Raw genomic sequence first — 25,219 nt, forward strand, 5'->3', positions numbered from 1 at the left:
GAGGAACCAATGTTGATCCCCAGCATTCACCTGAGGGGGACAGTGATACATGCACGGGGATCACAGTGGCTAGGGCTCCCTACCTAGTTAGTCTAGCCCAATTGCAAGCTCTAAGTTCAGTGACGGATCATATCTCAGAAAGAAAATGGAGAGCAATTGAGGAAGATGCTTGACATACACCTCTGGCCTCCACACACACATGCACGTGAACCCATGCAAACGTGTGCGTGTATGTATGAGCATCCACACATTCAGACTCATGCAGTGTGCACGACTCTCTGCTCACTCTCAGATTGTGAGCTGCTCAGGAGATAAAGGCGGCTCTGCATTTCCTGTGGGGAAATGGCCAGCAGGAATGGGAGGACAGACTCCAGCCCCAGCTGTTTTAGCACACCCATCAGGACTTCTCCAGTACCAATCCTCTCAGCACCATCTTCACGTATCTCACAGAGTCACACTTCTTAGGGTTTTGTCTTCAATTGGCTTTATTTACTTGTTAAAGAAAATGCAGCAGAAGTGTGTGTGTTGCCACTACAAAGAAGAAAGTAATATCATTTGCCGTAAATAGAAAAAAAAAAATCATGTTCTTCAGATCAATTGCTTATTTTCGCAAATAAAGTTTTATTGAAAGAAAGCCACACTCATGTCACAAGGGACTCCAGGGTTCTTTCAAGCCTAAAATATTTACTCTCTGGCATTTAGGAAACTTTGCAGCTAGGTTTCACTGCCCTCCTCTGTGGTTGATGGGATCAGGAGAGACTAGCGAGGTTATTAAGAGGTTATTAAGCCCTGACCTTATTGAGATGAAAGCTTGAATGGATACCACACTGGGAATAACTCTCCCTCTGGGATCTGAAGCTCTGCCAGGCAAGCTCAGTGCCCTTCAGTTCTCACTGTGCTCTCGTGTGTAGAGACTATGGTTAGAGAACACTGCAGCGGTAACCCGGTGAGCTGAGGAACCGAAGTCCACAGGTAGATGGGGTACAGAAGAACATGCCAGAACTGCATCACCCAAGAAGCAAAGTGCAGCTGAGGAAGCTTGGGCATTAGAAACCACAACTGGGGCTTCGGGAAGTGTGACTGTTGCCTTTCCTGTCGTGTGGACTGGAATCATTTCAGAGGCACACCCTGGTGTATGTGAGAGTGTTTATAGAGAGGTTCGTCTAAGGTGCAAGCACCACCTTCTGATGGGAGTTCTATATTCAACCTAAAGAGGAAACGAGGAAGCCAGCTGAGGCCAGCATCCCCATTCCTCCCTTCTCATCTGCTCAGACGTGAGGTCAGGCTCACACTCCCACCATCCTGAGGGAAAGCTGCTCCCTTCACACTGGCTCCCCTGCCAAGCTGTCTGGCGGCCTTAGACTGACAGATGGCTAAACCTCCTTCACCGAGCTGCTCCTTGTCAGGTCTGTGGTTATAGCAACAAGGAAAGTAACAGGACCCCTCTCCACTGCAGAACACAGAATCCTCTTCGTGTCCTTCGTCCAACCCTGGATGCCCCACAGTCTCTGGCTCTGTGTTTTAGATAAGGTACCCGGTACCCTTCCTCAGCACCAGGCTGCATTAATGTCCTTCCCTGCTGCCTTCTCATGCAGCTGACTGCATAAGCAGTCCTGGGGAAGAGGACCAAGTGTGGACAGGATGTGGCTGGGAGAAGGGAGATAATGGTGGGCCAGAAGTTCCTGCCGAGAGAGAGGGAAGAGAGGAGGATGGTGGAAGGGATGGTGGGCCAGCATCCACTGTCAGGTGGCAGGTTTCACAGTACCTGAGAGACCCTCATAACCTCCCTTCATCCTAACTGACCCAGGAAGAGAACCCTGGAGCTGAGTTCTAGTATACTCTCCCATTTTCTGGTTATACATTTAGGCAAATGAACCATCTGCCCCTCAGTATGCAGGTGCCAGGAAAAGGAGGTATTCCCTTCAGAAATGAGGCTCATGAGCTTTGCGTTTGCCACTTTGGTGTGACATTTGAGACTGTTCACCTCTCCAGGGTCATTTACAAGGAACTTCTGCAAAGAGTGTCTCCTACTTGCCTCTCCCAATGCCTCATCCAGGCTGCAGTTATCGCCATAGCCAGGTAGCCGGCAGCATGAAGCTGTCACCCTCCCCCTACCCACAAATGGCAAGAAAACGGCCCTGTTTCACATCTACAGCGTGCCAAGTACAGCATTAAATACATACTTCTTGCACCAGCGGCCCATAGGGCCCTGCAAGGTGGCAGGAGAGTCCTCAGGGCAGGACAGCTTGCTTGGTTGAGGCAGAGGGCTGGCTACAGGCTGCCCGCCGGAACAACTCAAAGTCCTTTGTGCTCTCTCCTGCTCTGGCCTGTTGTGCAACTGGAATGCCCCATTCTTCCAAGGTGAGGCCGAAGCAAGTGCCCTCTCTCAGGAGGGACAGGAGGTGGCGAGAAAAGTGTAGCTAGAGCTGACGGAACTCTGATACTCCTTCCTCCAGTCCGAGAATCACCTGGCTCATGCCCTCCCATGTGGCAGTAAGACTGGTGCTCAGATAGAATTCCCATTTTTACTTCCTGGACAGCTATAAGTAGGCATTCCTCCAGCTTGTCACTTACTTTTGGGGTGTGAGTGGTGATCAAGTGGGCCATGGAGCAAAAAGCAAGGGTTAGTAATGGCTTCTCTCTGCTGAGCAGAAAATCTACAAAGGCAACCAGCTAAGTGGCAATGTGGGACAAAGGAGGAAATCAACTAAAATTAGAAAGACCTTACCCACCCTGGTGATGATTTTTATGGGAATTCCTGAGTTCACAGGAGACTTGCCGGATGGACACTCTCCTGGTATTAAGCCTGTAAAGTCCAGCAGGGGAGCAAGTGAGCACACCAGCCAAGTCTGAAGAGCAGTGAAGGTACCTGGAGTGACATGCCCTGGGCCCAGAAGATTTGTATAGTGAAAGAACACAGGGTCTGCATAGGGATGCTTGGAAAAACTCTTGGAGGAAGCCATGTCTGAGGTGCACATTCTCACCCCGCCAGCCTGCCCTGGGGGCGGTCACGCTGCACATGCATGCCACAATACAGAGACTCTTCAAGTGAGGAGCAGCAGTGAGTGCTTAGGGACTCTTACATGTGGAGATTACCCAATTGCTCTATCTACAAATTCTCTCACTGAACAGGAAAAGCAATAATAACAAACAATACTGTGACATACACACTAAACAGAATTTTCTGAGTGTGAGTGTGTATGTGAACAAAATCAAAGACGTTTTGCCTTCTACTCAGGATCACAGCCACCTAAACATGACATCAGAGAATCATCCCATCATTAGTTTGCAGTTCTAAATAAAAAAAAGCAAAGGCATACCAGGTTGGGGAGCATTTGTGAGTCTGTGGTAGACATGGTGGGAGTGGGACCGGGTGTCTCTGAGTGAAAAGACCAGAGGCCTCGAACAACTGGCCCTGGGACAGAGCATCTGGGCCCACTACCAACCCCCAACTCCAGCATGAAAGTCACAGTTCTGGAACGATTCTTCCTTCACTCTCTCATGACTCCCTGAGCCCCGTCACTGAGCAGCTTGTTTGTGTCGGCTTGGTGCAGATAATACCCAACCCATGATTTCCCACCTGAGTCACACTAGCTGGGAAGGGCCAAGGTCTGTAGGGGTCCTGTTCTGCTCAACACCTTTTCTCTGCTTAATGAGACAGTGGAGGGAGGGGCAGAACAGAGGAAGCAGTTGTAGAAACTGTTCCCTGCACAGGACTCAAAGATTAGTTCTAGTGTCATGCTGGGCTGTGTGGGAACACTCCGCCTGCACTCTGGACCTAACAGGTACGTGAATGCTGACTGGGCAGATACTGGAGTGCTTTTGTGTTGGGTAACTTTACAGCGAGCAAAGTCAGAGAAGCAAAAGGTTATCTTTAAAAACTGGTCAAAGTACTGAGAACAAGTGACTCATCAGTGGCCAGCCCAAAACAGGACATCTCTACTATCCCCTCCACGGCTCAGCAAACCCTGCAGAAGAGCGATGGAGAGATGTAAGAGCTGGAGGGTGGGAGAGAATGCTGTGAAATGTTGGCTGTCTTCTAGACCGGATATGGCTGCTGCCCTCGGATACTCACACCGCAGCAGCAGGAGTGGCGATTACCTGTGAAAGAGCCATGCACGACTGCACCTGTCAACACTCCATCATGTGTAGGGGAGGGTACATAGGATTGCCACTCTTCCCCATGGGGTGATAGGCCCTTAGTGGTGGTTGGGAGTTGGGGAGGCATATTCCTCAGTGGTTGGCCACTGTTAAGCTGCCCTTAGTCAACTAAATGCTCCGTCCGTCCCCCATGTTCACGCAAGCAGCCCTATTAAAAGCAATGGTGCAGTGGGTCACACACACACACACACACACACACACACACACACACACACACACACAAAAGCATGAAAGTGCAAGAGGAACTTTCTGGGAACAGTTTGGTAGGTAGGAGTTGGCGATAAGACGAAAACGGGAAAATTGAGTTCTGTATGTGTGTGGATTTCATTTGGTTATAGCCAAGAGGCAGAAAAGTGATGTTTCCAGAGCTTATAAACAGGGTAGGAGCCTTGCACAGAAAGATAGAACATATGTGGGTTGTGGAAGTGCATGCAAAACACTATGGGAAGAGTGAGTGTCCTGCATTGGGTATGGACTGGACTCGGGGCCTTCTGAGAGGTCAGGACACAACCTCAGGCAGCTGAAGTTCAGTGGGAGGAAGAATGAGGTCAACACAGGCTCAAGTTTCTATGCAGCTGAACATTGCTTTAGCCTGTGTCTGTGGGAAGAAGCACAGTTTGAGGTGTTGAGGTGACGGAGTGGCTACATAGCATGGAGAGTGCTGGGCCAGCCACTTAGAGTGGCCGGCATATCAAGGAAGGGGGGACCCAGGTGGACCATACCCAGAATCCCTTGTGACTTTCCCTTGGCTGACCTGTGTCATTTTGACAAAGAGCCAAAACAGTTTCTAAAATGCCACCTCCTGCATAGTCAAAACATTTTTTAAAAGTTTAAGTTCTTTAAAGATCCAGACCTTAAAAAGTAAAAGCTTTGGCTTAATACTCTGGTCTAGTCACTTGGACTTGTGTAAGCAACCTACCAGGCAGGATTTCTTGTTCTGTAATCATGGCAAGGGCAGTGTCATGTTGAATCTGCTGCCAGAGTAGCCAATTATCTGCTTATCCACATTTGAAGCTCATCCTATTTCTCTTTACAATCATCCTTCATTCACTGTTTGTCTTTCTTAGGACAGGGTCTCACACAGTGTTCCAGGCTAGCCCAGAAATCACTAAATAACAAGTAGCCCAGGCTGCAAATTTTTACAGTGGTGCTGAGGATAAGCAAGGGCCCTGGAGTGTTTTATGTGTTTTATGTGTTTCCTGTTCCTGTTTAGGGCTTTACCTTGGAGCCCCCCCTCCCCCCGGAGCCTGCAAGGAGCTCTTCCTGCGGCTTGGAGCCCCCGCTTCTGTGGCTTCTTCCCCGAGTCTCCATACATTTTTGTGGCACTTTTAGAATGGCTGCTGAAAATCGATTCTTCGCACTCACCATTAGCGCTCTTAAATTCCATGCTGTGGCAGCTGGCTGCAAAAAGGCCTTCTTCAGCCTGCAAAGCCCTCAGAAAATCCAAGACCACCAGCATTTATCAAGAGAAGCCCTTAGACCCAACCCCAGTGCTGCAGTGGACTATGGAGGAGTACATTTTACTAGCAAATCCCTTTACACATTTAAAATCAAATTTGATCTATCAGAATTAAATTTTCCCATGGTATTCTAGGGAACACATCTCTAATATAGAGCAAGCAGTGTGCTGATTGTTTTATTAACCACTGGCAATAAAACAGAGTAGAAAAAGTAATTCAGAGTTTTAAAAGCTGCTTTTATGGTGTGCAGTATATATTTCAGTTTGAATACAGGGTTATAATCAAACTCCTTCTACTATGGCCAGTGAGACGGCTCAGGGGTGAAGGTGCTAGCTGCAAGGCCTGCCAATTTGAGTTTGATCTCTGGTACCTACATGGTAAAGGAGAGAACTGACCCTACCTAATGGTTCTCTGACCTACACTCATGAGTCATACATGACAGGTATATGTGTTTGTACAAATTGGAGTTGATGGCGTCTTTAAAAAGGAAAGGGAGGCATTAAGTTGGAAGGAGGAATAAAAAGAGAATATAATCAAAATGCATGGTATAAAATTCTCAAATTATGTATATACTTACATAATATACTGTGTATATATGTATAAAGAAAAATATCTTCAAATTTATATCTATGTAGATATACATACCTATGTCACACACGCTAATAAATAATAAAAAATTTTAAACTTCATTCCTCAATATCTGTGTTAGGTTGAATATAACAACTAACTTCTTCAAATCTTAGTTGCCATGAAAAATAAAAGGAGGAGAGGGGTCCTAAGTAATCTGTCTCCTAGGGCTATCATGAGGACTAGTGGGATGAAAAGAAAGTGTGATTCACAGCAGCCGAGAGACAGAATAGCCTAGGTGCCAATCAACACATGAGCAGTAATGGATAAAAAGATAGGGGTTAAAAATAAGGTATTAAAATAATGGGGGTTTACATGAACAATCGTTTTATTCAACCATAAACCAATGAAATCGTGCCAGTTGTAGAAAAATGGATAAAACTAGACGTTGTCATGTTAATCAAAACAAGTCAGCCTCAAAAAACAACCAACCCGTCTGTCTGTCTGCCTGTCTGTCCGACCGTCTGTCCGGGTACTTGAAGTCATTTTTTTTGCTTTTAAAATTATATACACGTGTGGGTGTGTGTAGGTTTGCCCTCCTGAGTACCGGCTGTGTGACAAGAAGAAGGTATTGGACTTCTGTAGCTAGAATTCTAATATAGGTGCTGGGAACCGAACTTGGGTCTCTACAAGAGCAATGCTTTCACTTTCAACCACTGAGCCCAAAGGGAGACTACATAGGAAGAGGAAGAGAACCAACTGGAGAGAGAATAGGGATGAGAGTACATGTCTGTGCGCATGCGAGCCAGCAAAGTATATAATATACTCAGAAAATGTTATTATGGAGCTCATTTTTTATGAACTAACTTATGCTAGGAAATAAAAAGCAGTTAATGCAGTATCTGACAGGTAGAAAACACTCTGTGAGTTGGCTACCCCTGTAACATGATTCTTAGATTTATCTGGTCCCTACCAAACATGAAGAATGAAGAGCAGGCATGGTGGACATGTCAGCACTCACAGGCAGGAAGATTCTCAACTTCAGACCATCTAAGTGCCATAGTGGGTCCAAGAAAGGTATGGGTTACATGAGACCCAGCCTCAAAAATAGGAAGGAAGGAAGGGAGGAAAGGAGGAAGGGAGGGAGGGAGGGAGGGAGGGAGGGAGGGAGGGAAGTGATTAAAAAGAAGACAGAAAAACAGAATGAATAAATGAAGGATAGTCTGGGGCAAGCACCATGGAATTTAATGTCTTTAGCAGACTTGCTGTATATGCATTTTTGGCAGTTCTTTGGATGAACCCAGTGTCTCGGGCATACCAGACAAGGGCTTTTCCACTGAGCCACACCATTCACTCCTATCTTTTTGATTATATGTGAAGGGATATTTTCTTCCTGCTTTTGGCCCTCTTATTTAGATAAAGTAAACTTCAGCCCTATGCTTCAGTGCCTGGCATAGGACACATGCCAGTGACAACAGATTGTTTTCATAGAAGGTATATGACTCAAATCGGACCAACAGGAGCACCACAGCCTGCACTGTGGTGGCATGATCATGGTCCAAGTCTACTTCTCTCTGTCTGACTCTCTGACTCACTCACTCACTCACTCACTCACTCACTCACTCACTCACTCACTCACTTGCTATTTCCTCTCTCTTCTGCCCTCCTCCAGGAAGACAAGCCTGGAGCTGCTAGTGGCCATCTTTGTCAGCCAGAGAACAGCTTCTAATTAGGGAGGTAACAGTAGCATACAGCATGGGATGAAGAGAAAGGAGCCCAAGGCCCTTTAAGCCAGCGACTTGCATGGACTGTCAGTGATACCTGCTGACTTTCAGCTAAGCCTCTCAGTAATTTGTCACTTTCATTCAAGAGGCTCTCTCCTCTCGGCCAGGCTTCTCCCAGGGCTCTATTTTCTACATATCAAATCCAAGATCTCTTGGTTCAAATAGCTCTTGCAACCCACAACAGGATACCGCATTATGGATGGGGTGCCCATGGAGAACACTTCCATATCTCAGGCACTTCCAGAATCCCTGGGTAGCATCCTGCCAGGTGACTCTAACAAATCAACAAGCTCCATGGCCGACACTAAAGAGGCACATCAACGTTGCAAAGCAATTGGGTGAGGAGAAGAGGCATGCTGGAGCTGGACACTTGGTTCTCGTTGCACAAGAAGGGATTGCTGGCATGACCCGTCTGTCTTGTGGGGTGTTGGTGTTCTTGTGTGTCAAGCAAGTGAAACCAATCTCCAAGATCTGTTTTCAGTTCTAACATTCCAGAAGCTTCTATTACTCCAGGACCTCTCTCCATTATGCATGCTGTGGGATAATTAGTTACAATTCTCATATTTATCTGCTTCCTTCTGTTTCAGCTTTAAAAATACTCTATCAGACTCTCAATTTCTGTATTCCAAGTACTTATTTCTCCTCCAATTTCCTTCTAAGAAAACATTTATTTATGTAGTTGGACATAATGATCCCATTTTCTTCCCATTTCTATATTTTTAAATCTAATTAGGGTGATAAGTTCCTCGAGAGTTGAAGCTAGGGTTTTCCTGTGAGTGTAAACATTATTATTTTTTTTAATTGCCAACTAAGCTGCCCATTTTGACAGGGAAGCAGGATATGGGTTTTAAGTAATGTAAGCAGGAAATGGCTTTTCAGCCCACATAAAGAAAGAACAAAACTACTAATTTTTTCCAAGTTCATATCTGACTTACTCATTTATAACCTTCATCAAAATTGAAGTTCTCCCATAAGCATGCCCGTGATCTCCATGTTGACAGGAGCATCAGATGTTCCGTCAAGTCTCACCCAGGTAGATAACATGGCATGGTGTCAGACAAAAAACCAAAACCCACAACATCAGGTGACCCTCCTGGGATCACTTTTGGAAATAACATGGTCATTTCAGATCAGCAGGCTTTTCCCAGCAGGGGTGAAAGGTCAGCCCTAAGATAATTGAACATCAGCTTCCCAGCTCCATGTTTCTTGCTCTGTATAATGCTCACCCAGGAGTTTAGAGAGATCAAGTAACTAGATAATAAGTGGCCACAATGATCTGTCCTCTGCAGACAGAGGGATGGTCCACACACAACCCTTCTTATTGGCTGCCTACCTCAGGCTTGTTCCTAGGGACTCTATGCATGAACAGGACTTCAGCTCCAAAGGCCATAAAGGGCACCTCTTGGTAAACATAATTGAATAATGTGGAGGCAGAGGTCATAGGGTTGGTTGGCACCGTAGATGGCGGCTGTAGTCAGAAGCTTGCTTTCTGTCACCTGGTTTTCCATTAGAAGACCCAGTTTGTCCTGCAGATGACTTCTTGTGCTCACTTGATTTCTTGTCCACATGTATTGGAAAGGAGAGCACATCTGTCCCAATGTTCTAAGGACCAGTTTTGAATTGTCTCTCTTGAGACTGGCCTAGATGCATTCAGTGAACCCGGCACTGTGGCTGAAATGAACAGCCAGCTGGCATAAGATTAACTTAAGCCCCTTCCTGAAGAGTACAACCCCATGCAATGAGGCAAGGGGAAGGTTCAGGAACAGTGCTCAGAAGGGAGTGTGTGTCTACTTAGGAACAGCTATTGCACTCGCTGGGCATTGGCAGCAGAAGCCAGGTGCCACTGCCATAGTGCCTCTAGCCACCAGGGCTCTCTTTTCTTGGCCCAGGCTTCTTAAGGTGCCGCTTCCTGGATTTAATCTCCAACAAAAGTCCTTGGTTCACAGCATAACTCTTCTCACACAGAGTAAAATCATGGATGGGTATTCTTCTTGTCCTGCATTCTTGGAGGACAAAGGTACCTCCAGGCTCCCTGGTTAGCAAAATGAGCCTACAACATATCCTGAGGTGGTAGATGAATGAAGAAGTGTCAATGCCATCCATGCCTCACCTGAGACAAACTTCTGTGACATCTTGGGCCTGCTTCTTGGGTCATTCACCGGGGACACACATACCTATGGATTTTTTTAGGCCTACTACCCAAGCCGTTTACCTGAGACACCTCCCTATGATGCTTCAGTCCTGATGGGTGAACCATTTACCATCATATTCTTCTCTACGTAGAAGCATCGAGAAGAAAATATAAATAATGAAAAAAATCTTTATAACATCTGTCTGTATTAACTCATCTAAAATCAACTCTACTTAAACATATCAGATGATTATGACTCAATAAGGAATTTTCAATTTATTTAAGTATTTGTGCTATTCTTGTTGGGAAGGGATGGATTAGAAGAGAAAAGCTAGCTCAACTTGAGAAAAGTGCCAGTGTCCCCAGTACACAAATATTCCTTCTAAAACAAGTGTATACCATGTCTCCCATCTACAAACAGGCAATTTCTACTTTCACAAGTATTATCACCTTTCATCTCATTCATCCCCATGTTACAAATCCCTTCTTCCCACTGTCAAGATGAGGATACAGTGCGAGGCTGCACTGACCGTCAGCTCTAGAGCCCCATAGAGTCAAAGACCCCTTTTGGAATTTGCAGCCACAATGCCTATGACTTGGTTTTCAGTAACTATCATTCAGGTTTATCTTTACCGTTGTTTCATTTTCATGTCATCTCTGTTTATGCCTGGCCATGGCAGCATGCCATTACTGTCACATCTGGATGGTCCATGTTAACATTTGATTTGATCTTAGGAGCTGAGCAAATATGGTCATGCATAAGGTAAACAATGTTTGAGGTTCCACTTACACTCTTTGGACATTCCCACTTCAAAGCACTTCTGTAGGCGGCAGTACTGGCATCGATTCCTAGTGACCTTGTTAATAACACAGTTCTTATCTCGGTGGCAAGTGTAGATCATGTTCTTCTGAATACTTCGGCGGAAAAAGCCCTGCAAGCAAGAAGATGAGGAGATAAACACCTAGTTCCACTAGAGACAAAAACCATCTTAGGATGCACCCTTGGACTCAGCCTACTGATAATGGGATGGCTGCAAAAACCGAACTGAAAACCTCAAACCTCAAATCTAGAGAAATGGTTCAGCAGCTAAAAGCATTTTTTGTTCTTGCAGAGGACACAGGTTCTGTGCCCAGCACTCACACTTGAAGCTCACAACTTCCTGTGGTTCCAAACGGACTCTGACACCCTCTTTTTACCTCGTTTTTACTCCCAATGACCATTTTAGTCAAAACTAGAGATGACTTTCAGTGTCTTACTAAAATGAATACTGTGTTGATATGCTTGGGAAACATGAGACAGAACTAGAACCCATGCCAGCTTAGAGTATCTGATTCTTTGGCTAGCCAGAACAGCTTCAGGAACCCACTGCTAAGGAAGCCCAGGAAGGAAGCATAACATTTGCCAAAGACACTGCAAGAGTTTGGAACTTCTGAGGAGTCTTCTGCCAGACTGATTTTGTATTTAGCTACATATTATAACCGTTTAGATAATGTTTAATACCCCAAACTGAAAACAAGGCAGAAAAATGGACTCAGCTCATTTATGTTAGTGAAGAATGACCCTGTTTAGCACAGCAGACACCCTTTTCTCTATAAAGCGTGTAGAAAGCTACAGATTTTTTTAAAAGTCTGGCTTGGGCACAGAGAATTTCTGCCAAAGAAAAAATAATCCTTGGGAATATTGTTTTGTTGCCTTGTAGGGGACATCAATGAACTCTGCATCTAATTTGGCAATCACTTATTTTTTGCTTTCATCCTGCATGTCTGTGTGTCTATATACTCATTTTCTGTCTGTCTGTCTATCTATCTATCTATCTATCTATCTATCTATCTATCTATCTATCTATCTACTTACTTACCTGCCATCTCATCTATCTACATTCCCTCATGTTGTCCTTTGAGCCAGCTGTGCATCTACTCCTCTCATCAATAAATTAAAGAAAGTTTTATTTGATTTTATTTACATGTGTTTTCTGAGTGTGTTGTCATTATTTTTTTAACTTCTTGAGAATACTTCGATAAAATCAGCAATACATCCCAAATTGTGAGAAACACACATGAAATGAAGCAAACTTAAGGCTCAAAAATAAGGGCCCCCCGCCACTTACTACCAGACAGCTCTGCAGACATGGTTAATGAAGTGCTGCTTGCACAAATCCACATAAGGAAGTAGCAGGTGATAAACACTTGCCTGCTAGCTTCATTCTCTTCTAATTGCCTGATGGAGAACCGCTGCTTTGTGTATAAAAGCATGGAGCTCTACCCTAGCTGGTGCAGTTGGATTTACAACCACTCTCCACAGCATTCTCTTGAATGCAAGAAGTAAGGAAGTATGTTAAACAGAGCACAAGTCTTCCCATGTGAGCACAACCCTGCCTGCAGTAGGTACTACCGTGGGAGCCTGACTAACAGTTGCCAGTGCTCAACCGTGAGCCAAGAACACTCATGGAATGCATGTTGTTTAGGATTTTCACACAGGTGCCCTAGGATTCTAGAGTCTAAATAAACACGTTGTAACTGGCATGGTTTTACTATAAGAGCCTGGAAATCTGGTTTAAGGCTGCCTTGCCGTCAGTAGCCCAGACACACATTTTCCAAGAAAACATTGTTTATTTTTCTATCTCCGGTACTACAAGAATGCTCAGAATCTAAAACAGCAGGTTACAAGTGTCTTGGGACCTGAGAATTGTGTGCTTCTGTGTCAGAATACTGCACAGTACCCTTAGTTCTCAGGGGGACCAACTCAACATTAAAAAAAAAATTATTGCTCCTTGCCCAAGAAGAACATGGTGGAAGGAGATAGATAGTCTCTGTGTGTGAGAGGAACAAAAGAGGCAGGGAGACACAGGTGCCCTTTTCATTTATTAAAAGTTCAGCAAATTTTTAGTGACTGTGGAGTACAGAAAAACAACAGGGTGATATTTAAGGGAAATAAGAGAGAACTAATGAACTTTATACATCACTAATTACCCGTCAGTGTGGTTCAGAAACTAAATAGGACTGCTTGGTTTTCAAGATCAGACTTTGGCAGGGTGTCAGCAAGTCTCAGTTTCAGGAAATCATTCCCAGCATGGCAGAACCCTCGCTGACTATGATACATGCTGAGAGGTATTTTGATCTGTGTGTTGGGTAAACAGAGACTGTCTGTGATTCATATGGAGTTTTGTGTCACCCACATCTTTGTCTTTCTTCACTGACATCCTGAGTTGTGGCAGAAACCTTAGCCCCTCTACAAACCTCAGCTTCTAGGACTGTGTGTGGATGAGGAGGGGGACAGAGGCCCACGCCACAGATGCTTCAATGTTTTCATATAGGATGACCTCCTGCTTGCTATTTAAGATGGACTTGTTTTTATCTCTGGGCTGCTTGAGAAGCCTGCACCATAAACATAGAAGATCCAATGAGTAAATGTTCAGATGGAATCTCATGCCCCATGGAGAATAAACCTGTGGAAGGTGTGGAGCCCTGGGCCACCCCATTCCTTGCTGAGATGAATCTGAGTGAATACCAGGGGCACAGCAACATTTAATGATTTTTTTTGAGGAATTCTGAGTTAACTCGTATGCCTTATTATCATATAATTCAATATATATATAGATATATATAGATAGATAGATAATTATATCTATATATATATTGCCATATATGTTAGCCATATATATGTCTGACTCAAAATGAAAGCCTCTTATGATTGGACTTGGATGTAAAAATGGGCTTTAGAAGTCCACATATAACAGTTCTTGAAAGTAGTTGGTAGACACCTATAAAGCAAAGACTAAAAGGCTGAATATGAGAAGACCGAAGAGCTGGTTGCATCTGGAGAAAGAGAAAAAGTGTAGCTGGTCTTTGCTACTTGTGGGTTCTTCTTTTTGCCACCCTTTACCCCCTGCCTTTCATCCCCTAACACTAGATAGAAGAGAAACAAGGATAGAGGGGAGAGAGGAAATACGAAAACTCCTGAATCTAATTTCTTTCCATTTGTTTCTTCTTTGACATGGATACTAGCAAACCACAACCAATTTGTGACCAACAACCATCAACCCTGCCTCTCAGGGTCCTAGCATTTTATACTCTCTGAAAAATTCCCAGAATTACAAATGTCACACAATTTCAGAAATTGTCTGTAGTGGGCAAAACCATGCCTCTGCTAGAGCATGAGGCAAATCATAGTCAGTTGCTGCAGACAGTCTGTAGTAGACCCATATCGCCATACCTGGGGTTAAAATGAAAACATATTCTTAAAATATTTTCAGAATTATCACTACAGAAGAGAGGTCAGACACAGCAAAGAGAGTGCCCTGCCTTGGAGTTAAGCCCTTGCCAGTAGCCTCTTCACTGTTCCTGTGCCCTAAGCAAGTCACAGCCTTGTACAGTTGAGCTCTCAGCTCCTTAATCAGGGACTGAAGGATGTCTTCTCTAGCTGTCCAGTCCTGGGTTACAAATGCAACACTATACCAGAGAGTGAGAACCAGGGATGGCCAAGAAAGAGGTAGTGTCAGAAGACTGAGGAAAGAGACATCTTCCACCTGAATGGGCAGGAGTGGTTGTTTTCTATACTAACTAGAAGCTTAAAGGACACCAAGGACTGAAATGGCATTTATGGTCACCTCGGAGTCATGACAAGGTCTCTAGGGAATATCTATGGCTGCTTAAAGTTGGAACCCTATTGTAGTGCCCCAGGGCTTGTGGCTGAGGACCCAGGTGTTTGACCCCCAGGTCTCATATTTGTAAAGTCGCTCTCTGCAGACCTCTTAGGGAGCTTCCATGGGTGGCTCATCAACAAAGCCTTTGTTACTGATATACACAAGGGTGCTTCCTCTCCTAGTAGCTTTGGTATTTCTTCTCGTACGCTTCATTCACTCAAGGGCAGTTAAAGCATTAAGTGATAGCATTATCTGCTTTCAAGGTTACATGGATAACATGAGAATTACCAGACTGTGGCCATGGTTACAGCCCATGGACCCCACAGACATAATGAATTTTTCCATTATGGGGCTTCAGGACCACCAGCCTTTCTGGTACCCACATCTCTCTGCTACTGATAAAAGACAGGCAGAGAGGCTGGCTCCCGTAAGTACAGCAAACACAGTGGTGTCATCACAATGTCCACTGAAGCTTCCTGGAATGAGGACAGTGGATTGGATGTGGTGAGAGAGAAAGTCAAGGAAACAGCTATTCAATACCTAGAAGGCTGGCATATGCCAGGGCTAAGGGAGACTCTGACACATAGTAGACAGTCAGTAAATAACTGTTGAATGAATGATGACATTCAAATTATAACCAGGGCCTGTAGGATAGTTTTAATTCACACCTCAGTTCATTTAATGTATGTACCCATTAAGTGTATTTCTTAAGGTGGTATTACTTGAACTTACGAAGGTGAATCACAACATTTCTCACAACGAAAATCTTGCGGGTAAATGAGTGGGAATCAGCTTTGCCAGTGGGGATTTCTGTTGGTGAGTCCTGACTTGTGTCAACCATGGTTCTTGTTGGCCATTTCTGGTGTTTTTAAGTCAGATTGACTTCTGTTGAGTGTTTATCATTTTCAATGGACAATCACAGCTTCTATTGATTAGCCATGATTTTACTCACTGGCATTCTGTTGTCCAGAGAGTGAAAGCTGGCAATACAAAGAACACTCATTTTTGGCTCAAGCACGCGTACCAGCATTTCCAACAAGACTCTATAGTGTTTTCTATCTGTCGAGTTCCCAACTGCTCTTACCTCATGTGTATCAAATCTTGCCAGGATCTCCATGAAGGGTGGAAAAGACCAGGGATTCATGGTAGAGCCATGTGGCTCCTTTATTAGCCATAGTAGGGAGTACTCCCAACCTGCTCAGACTATTCCTGTCTCATCTGGGGGCTATGACAGATCATTGCTCTGACTCACTTCCTATTAACATCAGTGCAGAAACTATCTTAAAACAAAAAGTACTAGTCTGGCAGATCTGTGTGAGTTCAAGGCCAGCCTGGTCTACAAAGCCAGAACAGAACAGCCAAGGCTACACAGAGAAACTCTGTCTCGAAAAACTAAAAACCAAACCAAACCAAAACCAAAACCTCAAATATCCTCTATTACATAAATACCTAAAATTCCAAATTCCCTCAGTGGACTAACAAGCTTGAGCCTGCTTGTTCATGAAGTACACAGAGAGAAGTGCTCCAGCCCTCTCCCACCATAGTTTGTCATGTGATAGCTTGGGACCACCTTTTCTCTTCTAGCACTTCCAAATCTTCCTCAGGCCTTGAGTCATCTCTCAGCTTCCAGATGGTGTCATGTGAAACTGTGCTCACTGTCTTCCACAGAGGCTGATTTTTTAAAAATGGAGAATCAAGTCTACAGGTGTGAGCTGGGTTTTAGTTCAGTGAATTTTCATTCTGATTCCAGCAGTTAAGTGCCTCCATGGCCTTGTGCTAAGCCCTCAGTTCACTCATGGGCAGAAAAGACTGGAAAAGTTCTTACCAACCTGGAGGAGTACTGTCCGTATCAACCGCAGCACAATGCCTCCCATGTAACAAGAACTTGGTGAGTGTTCATTCTTGTTATCAGAAAAACCTGTTTCCTTCACGTTCCGTTATGGGAGGATTCCCACACACGTTCTGTGATTAAAATAAAGATTCTCTAATGGGAATCGGCATTCTTATGGGCAAAGCCCTCACAGTTCCACCGCTGTTTGTGTTCACTCATGCACTGATTTAGTAACTGGCGCCAGTCGGCTGCTGTGGACGGCAGAGCGTTGTCACGGCCCTTCCTCAGGCTGTGCTGTGGGTTGACTATAAAATGTTCCCTATGGATTTTTAGATTTGAACACTGGGTCCCCATCCGGTGATGCCACTTGGAAAGGTTCCGGAACCTTTAGTTAGTGGAGCTGTATGTCGCTGGGGCAGGCTTCGGGGTTACACAGCCTGGCCCCACCCGCCTTCCCTGCATGCTTTTTTAGCACAGATGCAGTGAGCAACCTCCTGCCTCCGCTGCCGTGGCTTCCCTGCCTGCAGTCACGTCCTCCCCACCTCATGGACTAAGTTCCTCTGGAGCCATAAGCCATAACAAACCCTTTCTGGCCTATTTTTTTTTTAATCTAGGTACCTGTTACTATAACAGAAAAGAACATGATCTGTAAGAAATTACAAGTGACCTCTGCCAAAGTCGCCCCTGAGCCAACGAGCACATCGCACTTGACCTCAGCTAGAGACAGAGAATCGGCGCGGTAAGGACCTCGGTGGAAGCAAGCCGTGAACAAGGTTGGTGTGGTATGTAGTAGGTCATAGTAAAATTCTGGCCGAGGAGATGAAGGCAGTGGGATTTTAAATGAGGTTGAGAGGACTGTCCACTTGATCTGGGCTCTAGAGAGGAGTAGGGCATGAGTAGCAGGTATTTTCCCAGAGGCTCTCTGGGTCAGCAGCACAGGATGGGGCACAGAGTGAATGATGGGAGTGCATTGGAGACAACGGAAGAAAGGGTGGATGTTCAGGCTTCAAAAGGTCTTGAAGGAATGCCACGTATGGGAGACACTACACTCTCCTTCGCCACAGAAGCCAGGGTCAGAATTATGGCTGGCTAAAACTGCCAAGGGAGCCGGGAGTTCCTGGCTTCACCGTACTGCTGTTTACTAGTGTTGCTCTTGCTATTACTATTTTCATTAAGTAGCTGTCGGGATCTGGGTACCAATTCAGACTTACAATACCTGGGCTGGTCTTTGCTAGGCAAGACCATAGCCAGAAAATCCTTACCCCGAGGTAGTGTTGCCATCACTGCCTTGGGTTTAATTCTCACACATATTTGTTTGTGAGGAGTCACGCTGTGCTATTCTGACAGTGGGCTGTGCCTCCCTTTACGCCGTGTGATCAGGCTTAGATGTCTGGGATGTATTACAATGGTTCTAGGGTAGACTCTAAGTAAAAACTGTATTTTTCAGAAAGGCAGTTTGGCATCATTTGTACTCACAAAAAACATTAGGTCAGGAGAATGACTGAAAAAGCACGGCGGGACCCTGGGGTGGCTAGTTTTAGTTGTTAACTCAATTCAGCCTATAATCTCCTGGCACAAGGGTCTCGATGAGGATTGTCTAGATTAGGCATGTCTGTAGGGGGTTGTGTGATGGTGAACTGAAGTGGGAAGACTAAGGCCACTGTGGGCAACACCATTTCCTAGCCAAGGGGCCTGAACTAAGTGTGGATAGTGTGCTGGGCTCTGACCATACATGCAGCCATTTCTCTGTTCTTCACTATTGATGTGACATGACTAGATGTTTCATGTTCCTGCTACCTTGATATACCTAAAATGATGAACTGTAACTTGAAAATGTCAGCTGAAATAAGCCCTTTATCCTTATGTTCCTTTTTGTCATGATATTCTATCACAGCAACAGAAATGAAGGAGAACAAACCATGTTTGTGCTGAGCTGGGGCCCAATTGATTTCTGTATCTGTGAGACTCAAAGGAAAAAATAAAGAGATCCAGGAACCATATGTGCTTTATCCTGTCATTACAGGGAAAGGATCCCAAGTTCATCTAATGCAAGAGTAGTCAGGTGACCACCAGGTCATGGGCTGCTGAGGGCAGCAGGCAGCAGTTCATATTCCCAGACCTGCCACCAGCAGGGGGTAAGGGTGGGGACTGTGGAATAATCTCCTGGCCACTCTGGGAAGCAAGGTTTCAAGACCAGGAAACATGTTGCCTTAAACAAACAGAAAACACCCTCAGTGGGTGGATGCCTATTCGTGACAGCCTCTGGGACGTTATTAATAGCAGGCTTGGGGCGAACAAGTGAACACCTACCCACCCAGCAGAAAAGACAATGGGCGAGAGGGAGGGAGAAAGCGGAAATAGCCACAGTGTGATGATGGAGGGTTTCCTCTTGAGGTGGTGGGCACGGGAACTAAGGCAAGGAAAACTCCAAGCCAAGCAATCAGTGTTGGGTTGGGACTGCCTTTAGCCAGAAGAAGGATCTGGTCTGAGTTCCGCAGAAGGAAGCCCCAGAGGGTGGGGCTCAGGAATGTTTGCTTGTTCTGTTTTTAAATTAGTAAATAGCTCCCTACCAGGACTTGGTGTCAGGCTGGGAATTCTGTAAACATAAATGGACAGCAATATAAGGTGAGTGGAAAGATCAACTCAGAAACACTGCTTCTACATGTAGAATAATCTTTCTGGAAGAACAGATTACAGCATTTTTTTTTTTTTTTTTTATTCTCTCAGGTGAGGGCCTCCTGAGAGATCAACTTCCCTTAGGTACAGGAGCCATCACTCTGAGTCCCTTTAATCCCCAGCTAATTAAAACTTGCTGTGCTTGGCTATGAGAAGGTGGCCTCTGCTCTTGGTCAAGGGCCTGGGCTTGCACCAGGGGCAATAAAGGCCCACACTTGCAGAGTCTCAGCATCCAGGAAGACCACAGAGCTAATTCCTAAGCTCACAATGAAATTTACTGTAGAGCAACAGGATCCTGTGAAGAAAGGCTGCTGGGTAATTCATACAAAAAAAAACCTATGGTCAGTAGAAATGACCCAATGGAATCAAATATTTTAATTTAGGTAATAAAATATTTTCCTCAAAATATGACATTGGCTAAAATAATACTTATAGATGATGAAGACTCATGAAATTCAATGATCATAATCCTGTTCTAGTGGACAGATAGTGATCCTCTAAATTTGGGCCTACTGGTTAAAATGGCCACTCTTTAAAGGTGGGTGAGTGGCGAGCATGTGGTCTCACAGGGCCTGCACAGGCTCATGCTACAGAATGTGTTTAGAGAGACAAGACTTTCCGGTATGTTCTGGGCATTTCTCTTTCCTGAGCTCATGGGGTCTGGGAGTCACGGGGCTCCTTTTCTTGACCTTAAGGCTGTTAAAAGACTCTGGATTAGACATTATTAAGTAGCTCCCACAGTCACACTGACTCCCCTGGATTCCCTTGAGATGCCTTGAGAAATTCCACTACCTCAGAGAGAGTCAGAAAGGCAAAGCTTGCAAAGGTTATTTGATCAGCTTTTACCTTGGGCTTTATTTCCTGCCTTGGGGACTCTGGGAGGCCAGGGCAGGGGAAGGAACAGGCACACTCAGAACTTTTCCATAGTTGCATACAATTTTCTTCCCAAGGCTGGAATAATGAGGTGAAACTCCAGGAGGGACCAGAGTTTGCTTGGTGACCGCTGGATGTCCTGCCCATACTTGAGATCCACCCTAATTCAGAACAAACCTAAAAGCATGTCAAGAACATGGGGTAGGAACGCAAATGGGCTATCTTGAGAACTCTCATGCAGAAGGTACGTGTTCTGTGGATGGCACCTGGGGACACACTCATTGCTTGTTGAGAGTTTGAAGATGTAGAAGGTAATCTATAGCAGCAAGGGTAAAGTACCTTCTAAAGTGAAAGAATTCATTGGGCCCACAGGTGCTCTTTAACTCTGGGCTGGAGAATTTAAACCAAGCAAAACCAGCTGATTTCTAGATTATGTGGGTCAGTTATTGGTAACTATGCATACCAATTTATTATCAGGGTTACGTTAGATAGAACAGGGCAAGAAGCCAATGAGTTTGAAGCTTTTAACTCTCAGTTATTTTACTGAGAAAATGTGCCACAATAGCTTTTTAGCTAAAGCCTAAGCATCGAGCAGGCCCCACCACTCTGAGCATCGGTCATAAAGATCATCTGCACCTAAATTAAAGGTTCCCATCTGGCCTGGGAAAGAGTGGGGGAAATGTTAGTAGAAAGAAACAGAGTCAAACCGCACTTTAAAATACTCCAAAACTCTTTGCCAAAGACCATGACTTTTAAAATCTGAAAGTCTGGTATGCAGTGTATACCATTAACACAGGCAGGGCTCAGCTCTGTCATTACACTCTCAGTGATACTGAACATTGCCATGGCAACCTCACACAGCTCATCATTCAGAACCCTTTCACAGATACCAATAATTATGATGGACTTACAATGTTTTATAACATTAAAGACCTAAATTAGTAGAGAAAAAAATGACTATCCACAATTTGATAGGCCGTTTCCCCTCTCGGCTCAAGCAGATTGAATTTTCAAGGCCAGTTTGGAGTCTTCCTAGTAGAATTTTTCTCCCTGACTTTATACATGGTTCCATGCTAAAACTGAAGAGGAAAGGGAAAAAGTCTGAGGCAATGTGAGGGCCAGAAAAGGGAGGGAACTTAGGCACTCACGTTTATGCTTTCCAAAGCCCAGCAAGTGGAAAATAACAGGGACCTCTGCTCGGGGAGCGGAGTCTCACCACAATTATCTAGAAAATACTACCTGAGACCCAGCTTCTAAAATAGAGACCCTGCCTGTATGTTGACACCAGGCAACAGTCTGCCAAGAGAAGGCACCATCCCAGGTCATAGCCACAAACGGAGGCGCCCGTTGAGAGGTGCCATTGCTTGCCCCTGGCAGCTTCAAGGGCTTTTGGCAGTGTGACACTTGTCTAGGCCAGGCACACCCAGGGAGTTCTCTCTGTACTGCATCTTTGAGATCTGTGGACTCTACGGTCAAAGTCTTTCCTCGCCTTGTTCTGTGCATAACACACACTCCTGCTCCAGCAGAGGGGAGCGGCAGACTCTCACAAAACCATGACCTTTACTGTGTGCCCTTCCCTCAAGTGTGATGTTGCTTGTTCAGATCTTTAACCTGACACACAGCTACAGGGAAAGGCTTGTGCCTCAACCCTCAGAACTGACGTAAGTGTGTAAGAGGACTAGACATATCTGCAAAGGACAGTCTAGTTGGATATTCAGTATTCATTGGATCAAGCTATTCTCCTCAAATTGTAATACCACCAATTTGGTTTGTCTTCATTCATCTGACAATAATTCATATGTGCTTTGAAATAAAAAATCATGATCAGATCCTTAAAACAAAACAAAACATGACCTTGTTCCCAGCCATCAACGCAGCTTATTAGAAATCCCACAACAGGACAACACCCTGTGTACAACTTTCCCCAAGACAGTTCACCTTTGCAGGCAGGCTTGTATTCTCTCATTTGAGGAGAGAGTACCCAAAACTCGAACATTGCTATAGGAAAGGCATAGAAATAGACCCTAAACCCAGTGAATGAGTAACTACTGAAGTTCTTTTCTTCTTCTTCTTCCTCTTTTTTTAATTTTTGTTTTTAGGTTAGCATAGAAAGCTGTGAGTCTCATTAGAGCAGCTTCATGTGACTGTGTTATTATACCTTGTTCTTGATTGGTCCCCTATCTCACTTCCTCTCCCCTGGAACATTCTTAGTATAAGGAAAAAGACAAGGAAGTGATATTTTCAGCAGCAAGGCTCCCATATCATAAATTCAGGCAGAAGTGCTAATTTAGTGATTTATTCCAAATCCCCTTCTCTCTCCTCAAATTAGCAAAGAGATGGGCTGGAATTTCACCCACAGGCTCCCCTTTCTTGATCTTTAACATTAAAACAGCTACATTATGTCAGCACGAGGCCAAGATTTGAGATCAAATAGGTCCCCAAAGCAAAGGGAAAGTTCTTTTAAACACCATGAACTTGCCTGCATTTAGCACATTCAGAGCCGCTCCCTAAGCACCTGCTACGGAAAAGTACACTCATGGAGCTCCTGTTGTTTCCAAGACCTTCAATTTACATGTACGGATCCTACTCCAGTAAGAGAGAATTTAGCAGAATACACAGAATTAATTTTTAAGTGTGCTTTCCTGCTTTCTGTTTTGTCCAATTCTTGCTGATACAGAGCGGATGACTCTCACCACATCAGAGGCAGAACAGCCCTGGCCATGAAAGAGGCACCTGCCAGTGAGTCAGATGGCTCTCTAGCTCTCAATTAAAGGCCACCTAATGGATGTAGGGGGAGCTATTTTATTTTCCCTGACAGAGCCCTTAGTTTTAAACTCTCAGCTTCATTTTCAAAAATTGCTGCCTTTAGACAGAAGGAACATCCATCTTTTTTGAAAAGCTGCACATTCCTCCATCTCTTGCATCAAAACTGCATATCCTTTGCAGTCTGGCTGCACAGAGCTTCCTGTGGTCTAGAGTGGGCTTATTAGAAGATGGTAGTCCCTGGTGTTGGAGCTTGCTCTAAGGATGCTGTGTCTCTGCTCCTGGGTAGGAAGGCTCAACCAGAGTTTTGGGTGTTTTACTCTAGCTTTGCTTTCTTGAAATAATGGGCTCAGGGAACCATATTCACTTTTCTAATGGTTTCCAGAAGGGCAAAGGAGATAACGTGGAAGGGATGGGTTTCTTTTGAGCCCTGGATCCAAACACACTAGGGTATCTGAACCATATGCCTATTGTGGAATTTGGGAATTATTTTCCTTAGATCAAAAAGGATAGAACATTTCTTTGGACGTGGTTGGCCTTCTTCCTTGGAACACACACATTCTCAGCAAAGATATTTCTATCCAGTTTTCTCCAATGAGTAATTAGGAGAGGTTCACAGGCAGGTGTAGGAAAAAAGAGCTAGGCTCCATAAATCACAAATGAACCACATGAACCAGCAGAGGACTTTGCAGCCTTCTGAACATAGCTTAGCCAAGAAGCAGTTTCCAGACTTGAGGGAATGTTGAGGGGGCGAATCTCCTGCTGCCAGTGGGAAGTTTTGAAACTGGATTGACCCCTGCAGGCTGGATAAGTGTATACCCTCAAGGGAGAGAGGCAGGTAGTCTGAGTTGCCCTTGGTCTGCTCTGGCAGCCCAGGTGTCTTACCCTGATTCCTGTTTGTTTTCAATATCCCCTGGGGTAATGTGGTAAGGACAAGAGATGGCTTCTGGGGGCCTAAGAGGCGTGCACAGGACACCCTGGCCAGCCTCAAAGAACTCATGACAGTGTCAGGCAGTTACGCAAAAGGTAGGTTTCCACCTTTCCAAGAAAAGGGAATGCACATGCAGGAGTCCTTCTGAAGGAGGCTTGAACTAATTTGTAATTTTAAATTTCCAAATGGCTTTTATGAGCTGGCCTGCTCAAAGCATTTCCTTTAATTTTTAATTTTTATCTGCACAGTGCTCCAAAACCACCCCAATGTGAGTTCTCTCCGCCCATCTTGTTATCTTAATGGGGGAAGGGAAGAGTGTCCTGCTGGTCATTCCACCTTAGGTGTTCTCATTTAACAGACTGGAAGAAAAAAAATAACACCACAGACATAAATTATTTACAACCCATTGTATCTGTGTGTATTCCGCATTCATTAACAACTGGCAAGGGATGAAGATTATTTTCACTTTTAGTTGTGTTAGTATCTTGTCTGTTTTCCTGAAAGTAGAAATGGAGGAGGCTGAGGCAGGAAGGCTGGGGAAGTAACTGCAACAGAGCATTAGGAAGAAGCCCAGAGATGCTATTCGTGCTTGCCATGTAGCTGTCACGGCATCTGCGTGTCTGAGAGCAGGGCTGCCTGTCCTCATAGAAGTAGACATAAGCCTGGCAGGATGACTTCCACCTGGCCTCTGTAACTCAGAAATCTGGGCAGGAGAAGTGCTGTAAGTTACAAGCCCTACTAGATTAATGAATGACATGATTCTTTCCATCCGTCTAGGCACAAAAGAGCCACAGTATGTGAACAAGAAGGACCTCACTCAGAAACCCCCCACTTCCCTCCAAAACTTAGTCATGTCATAGAGAAATACTCAAAGGGGAGTAACTAAAAATATATGTACACACACACACACACATTTATACTATAGTCACACATATAATACAATTCCTAATCTGACCAGAAACTTGATGAACTAAGGCCAGCCACAGAACACAGGACTCACCCTGGAAAGTCAGGGTTTAGTTTAGTCTCCTCTCCTCTGGAAACCTCCGAGACTGTCACCCGGAAAGGCACAAGTGCATTGGATGTTTCTGTTACTAAATTTGAAGGAAGTCTTCAGAATCTAGCAACCCAGGAATTTGGACAGGTGAGCCTATGGCCAGTGGCAGGCATGCATGGGCGGTGCGCAGGCAGCGGTTTGCATGTCATTCAGTATATGTAATGTTCGTCCCAGATCAGATCCAGGACCACACTTGGCTTCCAGTAGATGTGGCCTATGGAGCTGGGTGCTTAAGCCCAGCTGCCATGCAGTCCAAGCAGCTGAGGAGTGAAAGCACTCCATGGGGTCCACAGGCTGGGGACCACATCAACCTCTGCCAACAAACCCTCATACAAAGTGCTC

General features: G+C 44.9%; 1 protein-coding gene across 4 annotated transcripts in view; it reads right to left on the minus strand.

Annotated features, from left to right (window-relative positions):
- The window catches only part of Rarb (retinoic acid receptor beta), a 125,397-nt gene that overhangs the window by 51,492 nt on the left and 48,686 nt on the right, over positions 1–25,219 (minus strand). For all 4 annotated transcript variants that reach the window (XM_055599075.1, XM_055599077.1, XM_055599076.1 and 1 more), the window contains exon 3: positions 10,894–11,035. In XM_055599075.1, coding sequence (XP_055455050.1) covers positions 10,894–11,035 — 142 coding nt within the window. The remainder of the gene's footprint in view (positions 1–10,893; positions 11,036–25,219) is intronic.

This window comes from Psammomys obesus, unplaced genomic scaffold (genome assembly GCF_907164565.1).
Source record: "Psammomys obesus unplaced genomic scaffold, mPsaObe1.curated_primary_1811, whole genome shotgun sequence".
NCBI classification, from domain to species: Eukaryota; Metazoa; Chordata; class Mammalia; order Rodentia; family Muridae; genus Psammomys; species Psammomys obesus.